The sequence below is a fragment of the Manis pentadactyla genome, chromosome 9, assembly GCF_030020395.1.
Source record: "Manis pentadactyla isolate mManPen7 chromosome 9, mManPen7.hap1, whole genome shotgun sequence".
Classification (NCBI taxonomy): domain Eukaryota; kingdom Metazoa; phylum Chordata; class Mammalia; order Pholidota; family Manidae; genus Manis; species Manis pentadactyla.
In genome coordinates, this window is record NC_080027.1 from 90,171,295 (window position 1) to 90,186,355 (window position 15,061).

Sequence of the window (15,061 nt, forward strand, 5' to 3'; positions counted from 1 at the left end):
AGAGAGGTGGGGAAAGTTGTGGGAGAGACGCCAGCTCCTGCCTAATGGGGAGAGTTGGTGGTTCGAGGTGCGAGTAAGAGTGACGACGATTGGTCAGCCCTGGCTGCCTGGGCCTGGGCGGGAGCTCCCGGCGGCGGAGGCCGCGGGTGGGGGCCGAGTGGAGTGGAGGGGCAGCAAGATGGCGGCGGAGACAGTGGAGCTCCATAAACTGAAGGTACCGTGAGCGGGGTGGGGGCTCAGTTGGACTTTTCTAGGAACTTAGGTCCGCTGGGAGGCTTGCAGCTTTTCCTACGTGTTCATCTTGCATGCTTTTCTACTTCGTTTTCCGGCTCCTGCTGTAGTACTTTCCTTTTGTGCTTCCCTTCTTCCTTACTACGCCTTTCCTGATTTCCTATTTCTCCACGGTTTCCCTGAATCTTGTTATTTCGGCTCCCTTCCTAGCCGTTATATCGTCCGTCACTTCCCCACCTGGTTGTGTAAGTGCCTTCCCTTGATTCCCTTCTCGTTTCTCTTCGTCAGAGCTGCATTACATCAGTGGTCCCCTCATCTGCCCCACGCCGAGCCCAGGACCCCTCATGCTTCGCTGAGTTGATGCTCTCCTATCTTGTCTAGAGCTGAGAGTCCCGTTAGCAGATGGCGACACCATTGTGTGTTTCTCTCAATCTAGGTCTCATACATAATCCAGAAAATGCTTCCGCTCTTTTTAAGTGGGTCTACGCCCCCGGGGCGAACTTTGAAACCTGAGCAGAGACCTCTTAAGATAGAGGCCTTCCCTTGGAAGCCTGGGGGTTAGGAGACTTTAAGAGTAAGTAAAGACACAGATATTTCGAATTTAAAAGTTTTTCAAGTTTTCTCTCGTGGTTCCCCGTCCTCCAGCCTCCTCTCCCTGCCTCCCCGAATTTAAGCTCTACCGCCAGAGAGACAAGTCACCCGCAGCTTGGAAAAACATTTCCAAGCTTAGGCTTAGCCCTGTCCCATTTCATATCGCAAATGGACCCTGCATCTCTTGGTGTCACCACTGGGTGACACTCTCAATCACAGAAGCTGTTTTAAATTGTGGCGCTTGGGAATTTTGTAGCTTTCTCACATTTAGGTTATTATTTTCATGGAAGAAAAGAGTGGTTTCTTTTAGGGTGAATTAAGAACGTATCTTGATTAGTTGTCCATTTCTGGTTCATAAGTAGTTTGTGGTCTTTGGTCACATCATCCTGGGAACCTTGAACGAACCAGGCTGATTGAGCTGAAGCTGAAAACTGATCCTTTAAATGTTGATGAGCTTAAAATAAGTAAGTAAATAAATAAACCTCAAGGAGAGTAAGGGTAAGGAGAGGTCCTTAGTCAGTTATTAGTTGACACCAGTTAGCCTTTCTGTGCAAGCTGGTGGAGCTCTTACTCTTGGATTCTAATGGGTTTTGTGTTAACTGGAGCTACTGTGGGCTTGGTGGTATTGAAATGAGTAGATTAGATCAGTGGTCAAGTAAAAAAAAAAAAGGGCAACCATCTCCATTATATGTATACTTAATTTATATTAATTGTGTTACTGTATGTTATAAACCATACACAGGAAAGTAATTTTTGAATGGAGATAAAAAAGAAACATAACTGGAAGATTGAATATTTCCTTCCTATTAGTCCCATTTTTGAAACCCCTGGAATAAGTCACCAGCCTTATTTGTGACTTGTTTTAACAGATTCTATATTGGCTTATGGACTTCCTTCTTCCATAAAACCTGCATTTTTTCAGGTCTATACTAAATTTGATTTTGATTGCATAAAGTCCTCTGACCTGATCTCAGGTATTACAGTTTAAGAGAACATGAGGCACTCCTCACAACTTAAAAGGATTCACTCTTGTAATCACATTTGCTTGTCTTTGCTTTTTCTCTAGAGTACTTAACCTTTTAGAGGTCACAGATACCTTTGAAACTCTGATGAAAGGTACGGACCCTTTTCCCAGGAAAAGGCACGTGTACGTACTTTGCATGTGATTTGAGGGGGCTTCATAAAATTACTTTGTAGCCCTGAGGATTCCATGGACTTCTGGTTAAGAGCCCATGCCTTTAATTCTGACTTCCAAGATAGTGTTTGTTTCATCTGTGATGATGGAGTGATCCTGACTTTTTGGTTTTATCTCCTTTTAAAAAATTCTTTCCATATTTATAAAGAGAATTTGGGACTTCAGTATGGGATCTCAGAAGAAAGGAACAAGTTTCAACATAGGAAGGAAAAATATCTATCTGAATTGATATGTAAGTACACATCACAACTGCAAATTTCTGAAGATTTTGTAGAAATGCAGTCATTCTAATACAGTTGAAAAGAGAAACTGAGTTGTGGGTGAAAATGTGTTGAACTGGTAATAGTACCAAATTTCCAATCAATGGTGAGAAAGAGGACTACTGCAGAGGAGAGATTGAGAAGGGTGTACACAGCCAGAGTGTTGAGAACAGCGAGACTTTTGCACATATATATTGGTGGTAGACGGCAGTTTGGACAGGAAAGTAGGTGAACTGTGTGACTGTAAAAGAAGATTGGAGTGATACTGAAAAGGGCCTTTTAAGTTGTGTAAGGCATATAGTTTTTCTCACATAGGCAGAAAGTGGGGAGCCTTTGGAAATTTGGAAGGAGCTGCTGTGCCAGTTAGATTTTTATTACAGTAGCACTGCCCTGTGTAAAGCCTTTTAACTATATCCCTACCAATCTCTCCAGCTTAGTTTCTTAAACTCTAAACATAGTGGCTTTATTTCTTTCCTCTGAATTACTGTGTTCATATTCGTACACTTACATAGCATTTACTGTGTGGCAAGCCTTGGTCAAAAGTATTTATATACTTCAACTGATTTAATTCTCACAGTAATCCCATCAGGTAAATGCCTCTATTATCCCCATTTCAAAATGAGAAAAAAGTGGAAGCTGAGATAGATCAACTGAGTAAGTTGCCCTAGGTTTCAAAGCTAAGAAGTGGTAGCTGAAATGCAAGTCATCTGTCTCCAGAATTCATGTTCAGCACTGCCTCTCTTTTTACCTCAGAACCCAGAATCTTTATTCGTACTTCTGGTGGCAGTGCTCCTGCCAGCCCTGTCCTCTTCACCTCTGTCAAATTAACTGCTAGTTGCCCTTCAGATACCAAACATGATTTACCCAAGGAACTCTTTATGATAGGTTCTTCCTATCCACACCCATGGTCAAACCACTTTCTTATGTGCTGTCATAGGACCCTGTACTTAAAAAAAAAATCAGTTAAACATTATGTATATGATCATTGATTGCCTTGTTTCTGTACTAGATCGCAAACTCCATGTGGGCAAGAATTCTTTCTGTTTTGTTTATGATTATTTTCTTGTACCTAAAATAATGCTTGCTGTGTAATAGGTACTCAAAAACTATTCATCAAGTGAACAAACTTAATAAGACCTGAAAAAAGGTAGTACCTATTAAAATGGGACTGAATCTGAAAGAAATTTGGAATTTTGAAGTCATTTAGATATGGGAGGAATGAAAGATGACTTAAAGGTTTGAGTAGTGATACCTTTAGTCTAGGTTGAAAGGAAGAAAAACAGCCAGTTTTCTGTAGGAGAGAAGGTAACTTCAGTGTTGGGCGAAAGCATCTTTAGGACATGCACTTGGAGATGTTTAGTAGTCAGTTGGAAATGTGGGTCTTCTGCTCAGGAGCTGAGAGCTGATAATAAAGGTTTAGAACTTATTAAAAAAAAAAGTGCCTACCATATGTCAGCTACTATAGGTGGTGGGGTTATAGTGGTGAACAAAGCAGACAATTCTTGCTGTCATGGAGCTTCTATTTTACTGGGGGAAGGTACAATAAATAAAATTTATATAGTATGTTGAATAATGATAATGGTCTGTAGAAAAAAAATAGGAAAGGGGGTAGAGAGTACAGTGGAAAGAAGGGGATTTTAATTTTAACCAGGGTGACTGGGGAAGGCCTCACTGAGAAGCTGATGTTTAAGAAAAGATCTGAAGGAGGTGAAGGAGCGGAGGATTTTCGAATAGCAGAGTGACATGTTCTGACTTAAATTTGCAGATCACTGACTGCCTTGTTGAGGATAAAGTATAATTAGGTGCGGGGGCTGAAGAACAATAATCTGCAGAAGAGAAAGACCAGAAGGGATTAAGTTCTGGATATAGGTATTTTGAAGGTAACTGCAGGATTTGCCAATGATTGTATTCTGGAACATGAAAAAGCCTTTGATAAAAGTAGAATGAGGTGACCAAAGAAGGGATCTTAGTGGATATTGGTATTTACACAGTTGGGTGTGAGAAGAAATAGCAAGGAAGCTGAGGATGAGAGGTAAGAGGAAAGTGGGAAGAGAGAAAGATAGAAGAAATCACAGGGCAGTGAATGGTTAGTGTCAAACGTATTATGTGGTACATTGATTGGTCCTTTCTCTGCAGGTGGATAGGTAGAATGGAAAATGCCTCACTGATACTGAAAATGAAGGAAATTAATTTTTGAGTAGGGTACTGATATACAAGTTCACAATTCTAAAGGTAAAAAAATGCATATGGTATAGGGTTTTTACATTGTCCTCAACAAGCATCTTCCCAGATTCAGCCAGTGTTAACTGTTTCTTGTTCAGGCAGCTTATGTATGTATATACATCACATAGAGGGGGTATGCACATGCATTATTTTCTAGTATTAACATTAGTATCCTGTATACAGTAGTGTTCTTTAATTTTTTAAAATAATCTTGAGGTAAAATTCACATATCACATAATAAACTCAACATGCCTTGCTTTTTAAATACATTCTTTTAAAATACTTTAAAGTTAAATGCATATTTTAAATGAATAAGATTTAGTGTTTAATTTGTTCTTATTTGAGGGTTCAAAAGGTTTTTAATCTGCTATTGTAATTGTACTGAGATGAAATGTGCAAAAAGAAATGACTTCATTTTCAGCTGTTTTGTGTTATCATCTATTTGCCTTTTGAAATAATGTCCCAGTGTGAGAGTAATATAATAATTGAAGTAACATGATGGTGCTAAGAAGACAACTGAGTGAACCTGGGCTTAGGGACTGGGAACCAGTGGGGGCTGAGATTTCAGTGACCAAAGGCAGTGGCAAGGTCAGTGATCAGCAGTGGTGGATGCTGTCTGTGCTAAACAACCGGCTGTACCAATTTGTCTGCTCCAAGTCTAGATCAGACCGTTCTAGGTCAGCATCCTGTGCAAAAACTCCATATCCACCATCTGGAAGTTCCTTGTAAACTTTTGCCTGTATCTAGGCACAGTTTTGGGAAGGAAAGAGAAAGGAACAACTCTTTGAGAAAGTTGAACTTTGAATTGCCTACTTATTTACCAAAAAAAGTTACTTAAACCAGGGGAGAAAAGGAATGGAGGCTTTGGGGGAATATTAGGAGTTATAGGAAATAAAGAAGCTATATTGCTTTGTAAACAAATAACCAACACTCTCTAAATAGTATTACATACCTACACACATACTGCAGGTGATTTAAACTGTTACTTGATCTCTTAAGTGTCAGGGTTACATAAGACTTATTTTTCTCAATACATTCTATAATTTTCAAGCTATTCTACAAGGGATAGAATACTTGTATGACAAATCAAGAATACTCTTTTAAAGTATAACTAAAATCAAAAGACTTGTTCTACAGAAAGCTGAAAGAAAATAAAGTATCAGTGTGGGACAGGTCAATATTCTTAAGAAATGGGCCTTACAGATCACTTTAGAGTCTAGATTCCTACTGTTCTGAATGTGACCTGTCTGTAGGCAAGGTGGGCTGTGAACTGTTAATGGTTAGTGATGGTAAGTAAAAAAAAGTTGAGTAAGTTTTTAGAAACTTTTATAGCAGACACCACTGCTTCATCCAAGTGTATGATCATTTTTCTAGTAACTGGTTTTTATTATTTTTTACAAAAGTATCAGTTGGTGACTTCATTGGGATATTATAAAAAGTTGACAGCCCTATCAGTCTACCAATTTTAATATATATTGATCAGTGAAATTCAGAAATCCAAGAAGCAATGATAGTAATCTTGTCTAATCCTTTATCCTGTGTCTAACACAAACTGTTCTAGAGTTACTAGCTGCCAAGCACTGTTCTAAATGCTTTACAAATATTTACTGGCCTAATCTTCATAACAGCCCTGTGGTGTAGGTACTGGCACATTATCCCCTCTTCTTAGGAAACAGGCACAGCGAGGTTAAGTTACTCACTGAAGGCAACACAGCTATAAAAGGTAAAGCTGGAATTTGAACCCAGGTAGTCTTACCTCAGAGGCCCTCTTATGCTATGTAGCCACTCCACATTTCATGGGTGATCACCTACCATATTTCTCAATAGAGGGTGCTTTTGGTTTCTTAAGAAAGATGGCTCTCTACATAGTCTTGTGCCTGCCTGCCCCGCTCATTGAATGCTTCACCTGCCCAGTCGTTGTGGGGAGAAAAAGATGTCATCTCCATTTCTAAATGCTCCCTTGGTTGTAAACCTTCTAGAGATGCCTAACAATATTCTCTTAGTTGTAAAATTTTTTCTTCTGTAGGAATCTGCTTTAACTTCTTTTGGTTGGTCTTGATCTGTACTTCAAAACCAATAAAGTTTTCTTTCAGGCCAAACATCTATTTGTGGACTGATCTGCATAGAGGTTATCTGGAGCCTTCCTTTTCCTGCTTATTCTTCTTGGATCAGCATGTTATTATGCTTCTTAAAATAGGAATATAGAACCCAGTAAGGATATTGCATCATTTAATATAATGGTGTAATTAATTTAATTATATTTTTCAGTCACCTAGAACCAAAAATTACTTTGGTAACAAGTCATACTGTTCACCCTCTTTGTGCTTACAATCATCTGAAAGCTTGAGGTGGTTATCTGTTGAGTTACTGTTGCCAGCCCTTGCTCATCTGGGTTTTGAACAATTTAAGCTTTGAATCTAAGTGAAATGCTTTATAGTGACACCTTATTCTCTCTAGATTGAATCTTCATTTTAGTTTATTGTCCATGAAGAGTATCACCGCCCCCCAGCCCCTTGCCCAGCATAGTTCTGTTAGTAATCCATCAATTCTCCTATTGTGTACAAAGTTAATAAGCATTACCTGTTACATGTTTAGTCAACTAACTGATTTAAAAGTCATCATAACTCTGGCATGCCATTGGGTAGTTTTACATTTTTCACATAGATCCTTTTATTCACTTGTTGATGTTAAGCAGCTAACGTATCTACCTGAGTCAGTAGTCAAACTTGTATGTTTGTTTATGATAGATTGCATTACTGGGATAACAGATAGTAAGAGGAATTAATCTGCTTTTAGGTAATTAGATTTTCTACTTAAAGATTCATTTTTTCTCTGTAGTACTAGCTGGTACAGTCGTTTTTGGGAAGTGAGGGGAGAAGACTTTTTTCCATCTCAGACACAGCTAAAGAGTTGTAGTAATAAATTGTTGCATGAATAGATCAGGATTTTATTAAAATAGGATGTTTATTCTTCACCATATCTTAGAATATTGTTAGGGGAAGTGGGCTGTCTTTGCGGATCCAGAGGCTTGGTGGGATTAAGAGCAGTAGTTTGGGATTGAGCTTTCTTCTCTTTTTCTTCCTTGAGAAAACTGCCTCTCTTTTTTTCCTACCAGGTTCATTCTGTTAACTAAGGAAAAGCTTTCTTCTTCTTTCTTAGCTTGCTGAACTAAAGCAGGAATGTCTTGCTCGTGGTTTGGAGACCAAGGGAATAAAACAAGATCTCATCAACAGACTCCAAGCATATCTTGAAGAGCATGGTGAGTGCTTTGTAGAGGGAAGGGTGATGTGAGTGAGGGGAATAATTTTTAGGTTCTGCCGTATGGAAGATTTCTTCTTTTCCTTTAGGTTGTTGGTGAGGTAAGCTCTTAATTAACTGCATCAAGAAAGCTCCTGGTCATCCAAAAACAGTGGTTAGAATACAAAGAACCCCCCCCCCACCGCCCACCGCCACCGTTTTAAGACACTAATTTTATTTCAGCGAGTTATTTAAAAGGAAGTATGATAAAACAAGTATCATTAGACTGATAATTGGAAGATTGGAATTCTAAGTCTTCTTACACCAGGAATTTACTAGGAAACTTTGAGTAGTCACTGTTTTCATGGTTAAGTGTCTGTTCTGATCTATGAAATAGTGTCTCTGCTCTTGAAATCCATGAACCCAGGTAATCTCTGGTTCCTTCTAGCTCTGACATTTTCTGATTCCGCCTTTTTAAAAACAAACACACAAAAAACTTCATTTAAGGCACACTGTTATCCCAGGTTGTACAAGTCCCTTCTCTATTAATTCCCTTTTATTCCCATTCCTTTCACTCCAGCTCCCTTAGGCAAACATTCTAATGTGTTTGATACATATTTGTTGTCTTTATCTTTGTAAACCATGTAGTGTTGTTTGTTATACAACATTTTTATTTAATTGACAATGAGGCCATAGCCTTAACTTTGTTTCTCACTTTTTTTGCTGAGCATGGAGACCTTTGAACAATGTTGGGATTAAAGACAACCACCCCCCATGCAGTAAAAAATCCATGTATAACTTTTGACTCCCCTAAAACTTAACTAATAGCCAACTGTTGCCCAGAAACCTTACTGATAACATAAACAGTCGGTTAACACATATTTTGTATATGTATTATTTACTGTATTCTTAAAGTAAGCTAGACAAATTTTTTTTGCAACTTCTTGCAAATCTGCAAAAATCTTGCAATATTAGTATTGAAAAAATTCACCTATAAGTGGACTTGTGCATTTCAAATCCATATTGGTCAATAGTCAACTACACTGTCTTTCTAAAGATATATTCATATGGCCTGTGGCTCTGTGTACATATAGACTGTTGGTTCTGATTCCTGCACGGTATTCTGTGATGCCTGAAATCCACCAGATCGTATTTAATTCACCCAGGGACAGACACCTATATTGCCTCCTTAGCTACTCTTTCATGTGAGAGTCCGTCTGGGGTATATACCTAGCAATAGAATTGCTGGTTAATACCTATTATTCATAAATGTGTATTTAAGATAGTCGACTGAGTAGTACTAAAATTTCTTTCAGAACTGCTCTATACATCTACACTCCGAGAGTCAATGCACGAGGGTCCTTGTATCTCCTCCACAAAACCCAACTTGGCACTACCCTATCTAGCAATGTAATTTTTGCTAATCTGTTGTTTGAATTTATATCTCTCTATTAAAAGTTTAAACATTTCTTGCATTGTTCATGGTTCTTTGAGTCGTCCTTTACCTGTTTTTCTGTTGGGAGTTTCTATCATTCACTTGTTAGTTTGCAGGCATTTGTTGTTATATTCTAGTAACTATTCCCTTGTTAGTTTTAGACACAGATTTCTTCTTTGTCATTTTTTTTTTCATGTTGTTTTTCCTTAGTATTGAGAAATCTGCATTTTTTGCATATTACTTTTGTTTCTGGGTTGGTTTTTTTTTTTTTAAGAAATCCTTCTTCACTACTGAATCTTAAAGGTACTCTCCCACATTACTTTTTTATTAATGTTATAGTTTGATCTCATCACATTTAGTTCACAGGAATTCAGCTTTGTATTATTGATTGTCTTCATGTGGAGCAAATTTTAAGCATCAGTCTGTCTTCAATATTGAATTTTATTTTGGGAAAGCAAAATTATTACAATTGTAGCCTTGAGTACAGAGATCAAGATAGTTTTATACTATTGACCTGAATATTTTAATATTCTTTAGCCGAAGAGGAGGCAAATGAAGAAGATGTATTGGGAGATGAAACAGAGGTGAGTTGGAGAGTAAGGTTAGTCACTGGCCTGGCCGTGTGCCATTACCTTGACATCAGTGTTAGAGGGCTTAAATGGTAACTTATTAAGGGAGCATTGGGGAGAGGAAAGCTTCAAAAGACTGGTTCATTTTGGAGTTTTCATATTCTTCTCTTCACAGGTATATACTTCTGACTTATGTTAACTGTCCTGTTTCGTTTGGTTTTAGGAAGAAGAACCAAAGCCCATAGAACTGCCTATCAAAGAAGAAGAACCCCCTGAAAAAACTGTTGATGTGTAACTATTTCTTTTTATAATCTTAGTACAGAGTAGACAGTTCTGGTGTTTAGGGGGTGTAGTGTTTCACTCTGTTTACCTCTTACACATTCCCATTGGCTTTTTTCTCATTAGATCATACATTTTCAGAAGACTCTACTTCATTCCAAGTATATGGTTTCAATGAAGCAAAGTAGTTAGTCTCTGTGTAATATAATAGGGGTTACATAATCAAGACCAGGGGATATCAAGCACTGACAAGTTTAGTTCTCCTAGCCTTGGTTGCATCTCCATAATAGATGATTCTCTTTCTGTGTAGAGAATCATATAGATTCTCTGCATATGAGGAATTTTGTAAGGGAGGAGGGTGCTGAGCAAAGGTTATGTCTGTCAACACCGTATTCTTTTTTCCTTTTTGATTGACAGTGGAGGAGGGGAGGACAAAGTACTAGAGTGGAAAGTGGAGCTTGGTTTATTTAAACTATCCCATAAAGTTGCTCATAAATATCTTTTATATGGGGTTCTTTCCCTAAGTGTCTGGCCATCTTATACTCCAGCACATTAAAAACAGTTGAAGTCTTTTTTTAACATTTTTGTTCCTCATAGCTGTATTGCATTTGATTATAAAAGGCAATAAATATACTAATAAAAAGTCAAACAGCACATAGAGGAGTCTGGAAATGAAAATTAAGTACTCTTTCTCCATGCCCATCTGACTCCCCAGATATTTTCAACATATTCTTTTGCAATTATTTATATGGGGTGTGTATGTATATACAGATGCGTACATGGAAATACTACATATTGTTGCTTTCTATATCATCACATAATGTCCTAATTAAACGATAGTTACATACTAAGTGAGGATCTAAGTGTTTCCTGTGAGGATTGTTTAATCCTCACTAATCCTATGAAATAGGAATTATTATCCTTATAAGTGGTAGGTCTCTTTTTTTTTTAGCTTGTTGTTATGGGAAATTGCCAAGTACATACAAAAGTTATGAGAATAGTATAGTGGACTTGTCACCCAGATTTAGTAGTTATCAATTTATACCCTTATTCTATCAACTAGTAGTACCCCATTCTATGGATGAACAGTAATGTCACCAGTTTCCTGTTGGCAGGCACTTAGATTTTTCATAGTATCAAAATCGCCATGCTGCATGTCCTTGTGCCCACAGGATAAATTCCTAGCAGTGGGTTTGCTGCATCTCGGGGTGTGCATTTAATATTTTCTTAGATTTTTGTCTGATATTGCTGCTTTCTAAAGCCATTTAGTTAACTGCCATCATAGATTTATGTTCAGAGATAATGTCTTGAGAAAATGCCTTTTGGGATAGCTTTAAAGTAGAGATATTTTGGGGACTTCTGGGGCAAGAAGGAAGCTCAGGTAAATGGAGTGATAATTGGCTTGAGTGGCTTAAAAATAATGAAGTTTGAAAATTTGTACAAGTTCATTATCCTTAGACATGTAAAATATACAGTTCTCTTGTTTAGAGGGTTTTAATTTTATTAATTTCTAAACAAGGAAATTGAGAGTGCATGTGTGAAGGTGGTGATTTTGCTTTTCAGAGAGATAGCAGTGGTTATTAGACTAAAGTATGTACAGAAGGGTTCTGGGCCCCTGTAGTTTCGAGAGTGTTTGTGTGTACCTATGGATAGAAGAGATACTCAATGAAGAGAAGAGACTTCCTGTGAGTGTCTGAATGTGATCTGTATTTATTGCTTGAGCTTAATTGTGCCGGAGGGAGTTGGGACAGAGTAGAGGGAAGCTTCCTCTCTGGGGTTCCCTTTCTGCTACGAGGGTATCCTGCAGTGATTGTGCTTCAAGATGAGAATGTGGAAGAAGCCATTAGCTGGGGCTTGGTGGAGAGGTCTGCCCTCTTAGTGGCACTGGACTTCAAGTAAAACATTAAATATTCAGTGTCCCTCTTTGCCTTAACAGTACAGAGAGGGTTGGAGAAGGAAGGATGACCAGGAGAAAGGAAGAATTCAGAAATTTCTTTAGAAGTCAGACTATTCAGAGCTAGTTTAGGTCCTTTGAACAGTCAAAAGGAGGTTCCCTTACTTTATCTTTGTCTTGAGGTTTTCCAAGAATAGACATGTATCTAATTTGATTTTCCCCACACTGGCAAGGTGGTTAAATATTGTAGGACTTAGTTGTGGTCAGCAGGGGGCACCCATTGCTTGTCCGTCAGTCCAGGAGCCGCCAACAAAAGGATGGAGAAGAGAGTGAGTTCCTGTTTTCAGAATTGCTTCCTCTGAAAATGCCATTAAGCCATTACTACCTTTCAGAGCATCAAATGGGAAAAGTGTCCGGGATATTGGAACAAAAGCCGCCCATGTCTCTAAATTAGGGACCTTAATGAGGCTGGTTATGACCCACAGTTTTATGGGAGCTGTTTGGTGGAGAGTTAATGCCCTTCCATTTATCCTGGGTACTTCCGAACTTTGTCTCCCGCCCCTGTCGTCCTCCCCCTTTTGTTTTCTCTTAAACCTTTTGACTAGTGACTTACCATGTTTTCCTAATTCAGACTCCCCTTAGCCTTTTCTCTTCCCACTCCCTTTGGCATTTTTATTTGTCCCACTTGGATTGTTCCAGCTGGAGCTACAGTCCCGTGGGAGAAATAAGGGATTTCTAAAAGAAGTGAACCAGAGGTTGTAGAGCAGTCATTAATTGCTGTTGTGATGAGAGCTGACATCTAAATGAAGGAGGAATAATCATTAGTCGAAAAGTAAATATAAAGTTCGTAAAAGTAAATGAAATGGTTTCTGGTGTCCTTTGAATGTTTCCCTTCAGCCCAGTTACATTTAACCATACTTCCTTCCTGATTACTTTCTTATACTGCAGCAAAGCAGCTTCATCTGTTATTTGAACTTTTATCAATAGATGACAGACAGTTCAAGGAGCTGAGGTTCTAATGGCCTTTGTGTTTGTTTGGACTAAGGGGCGGCAGAAAGATATGGGACAGAGGACATAATTCAGGGGAGTTCTTACACAATTCTAAGGTTTTGGTTTAGAATACCAGTTTCTGGATTTTTTTAAATCTCTTGTTTTCCAGAGCGGCAGAGAAGAAAGTGGTAAAAATCACATCTGAAATACCACAGACTGAGGTAGGCATGTTCCCTGTTATAAGAGCAGGCTCTCTCTCCTCTCTCTCTCTCTCTCTCTCTCTCTCTCTCTCTCTCTCTCTCTCTCTCTCTCTCTCTCTCATCTGTATAATCACTCCAAAACGTTGACTCACAGGCATAAAATCGGTGTTGACAGATTTCGGTATGGATACATTTTTTTCACCAGCTATACTTTGGAAAATATTGGGCCTTTGAAATCACCTTTGAGGCCCTAGTCTTCTTGTATATAGTACTATGGTCTTAGTGCTAACTCTCTTTAAGGTGTTTACAAACTAGGATTAGAGTTTGGGAGGGTACCTTGGAGGTAGCAAGGGAAAATACCACTCTTGAGTTACTATTTGCTGGCTGGTGAGGTTGAAATTTCTCTGGATTCTGTCTTGAGATCTCTGAAACTCAGTTCCAGTTGAGATCTGTGTTCTTTTTTGCCTTTTTAAAAGTAGAAATGGCATAGGACAATGCTGCCTCATTTCTAACTGAAAGAGTACCACTAATGTTGGAACCAAGCTGTTCCTTTGATCCCTTTTCAAAGGTCAAGCAAACACAGCTTTTGTCTTCTTGGCTTTGTGCAGAATGTGGGTTTTATTTTATTCCTTCCCTTTTGTTTTTGAGGACATGAATGTAATAATAGTCGTTTTGTGTTTGCCTTCTGGAAATGACTGTTAAATCAAGTCCTAAGATGGATACAACCTGGTATCCTCTAGGACTATCAGTATTCTCTGTTTAGATTTAAGAAATCACTGTTGATGTTCTAAAGAGAAACACATTTAAACAACTTACCTCTTAAAAGAAGGAAACCAGAAATTGAATTTTTCTCTTCCCTCCCTTTTGTGTGTTATCCTGTAGAGAATGCAGAAGAGAGCTGAACGATTCAATGTGCCTGTGAGCTTGGAGAGCAAGAAAGCTGCCCGGGCAGCTAGGTGAGTATCCCCAGCCTTCTGGACTCAAGATGGTGAAAGAGTAGAAAGGTGAGAGGGTATGAACCTCAGTTTTAAATACAGTTGCTGATTTTAAGCAGAATAGCGGCCTTGCTGAAAAGAAATACTCTCTGGGATTTCTTCAGAACATCTTGGCTGATTTCGATATCGTAGTGTAGATTGGGTTTTTATTATTAAGCAGAGTTTTTATAATAGGTAAAAGTCAGGAACTGACTGCTACTCCCAATTCTGATAAGGCTTCCTTTTAGTTTATGCTCTGAACTCTTGGTGAGAAAAAGAGTAAACTGAACCTCTTTTTATGGGGTTGTTAGAATTAGCTAATGATTGCAAGGCTTGAGATCACAAGCAAGAAGTGCCATATGTACACTTGACACGGAGACAGACAACCAAGAGTGTGAACAGCTTCCTAAAATTCAGCTTGCTTTTCTTTCTACAGATTTGGGATTTCCTCAGTTCCATCAAAAGGTAAAAATACAGAGACTTTTTGAGAAAGTTCTTTTTGTATTCTTACTTTTCTGGCACAGCGGATAGTATTTCTCCCAACTGAGGTAAACTTGTTACTCTAAAAGTCACCGAGAGATGATAAAGGTCACTGCTCTGCTTTGGGTAAAACTGTACATGAGCATCCTGGGAAGTTTAGGAGAGCACTGAAGCCAGGGGACAATAGGGAGTGCCAGTGTTTGTTTTCCTTGTCTTGGACATCTTCAGACAAGTTTCTAGCACCTAGCTGACTTACTCTGATGTCTCAGATCAGTGTATAATTATCGTATACCTGTCTGGTGTGAAGGGTGTCTCCTGTGAGTGGTAAAGGGAAAAGAGTATCTTTTGCCTCCACAGTCTAAATTCTAGGAATTTACAAGGATATGCTTAAAGATGTAGGCACAAGGATTATCACAGTATTATTTATGGTGATCAATAATTGGAAACAATGGCATATACAACAAAGAATTGGTTAAATAAATGTGTACCATTTGAAGACTGTG

At 38.6% G+C, this 15,061-nt stretch overlaps 1 protein-coding gene across 4 annotated transcripts in view; it reads left to right on the forward strand.

Annotated features, from left to right (window-relative positions):
• The first annotated feature begins 50 nt into the window (after positions 1 to 50).
• Positions 51 to 15,061, forward strand: part of SARNP (SAP domain containing ribonucleoprotein) — a 65,127-nt gene continuing 50,116 nt past the window's right edge. For 3 of the 4 annotated variants that reach the window (XR_005031330.2, XM_036918331.2, XM_036918332.2), the window contains exons 1-7: positions 51 to 214; positions 7,660 to 7,759; positions 9,710 to 9,756; positions 9,965 to 10,032; positions 13,074 to 13,125; positions 13,987 to 14,060; positions 14,515 to 14,543. Coding sequence is in view for 3 of the 4 variants with exons in the window: in XM_036918331.2 (XP_036774226.2) it covers positions 179 to 214; positions 7,660 to 7,759; positions 9,710 to 9,756; positions 9,965 to 10,032; positions 13,074 to 13,125; positions 13,987 to 14,060; positions 14,515 to 14,543 (406 nt within the window). In the remaining variant the exon portion in view is untranslated. The remainder of the gene's footprint in view (positions 215 to 7,659; positions 7,760 to 9,709; positions 9,757 to 9,964; positions 10,033 to 13,073; positions 13,126 to 13,986; positions 14,061 to 14,514; positions 14,544 to 15,061) is intronic. The other variant, XM_036918333.2, reaches the window with a different exon arrangement.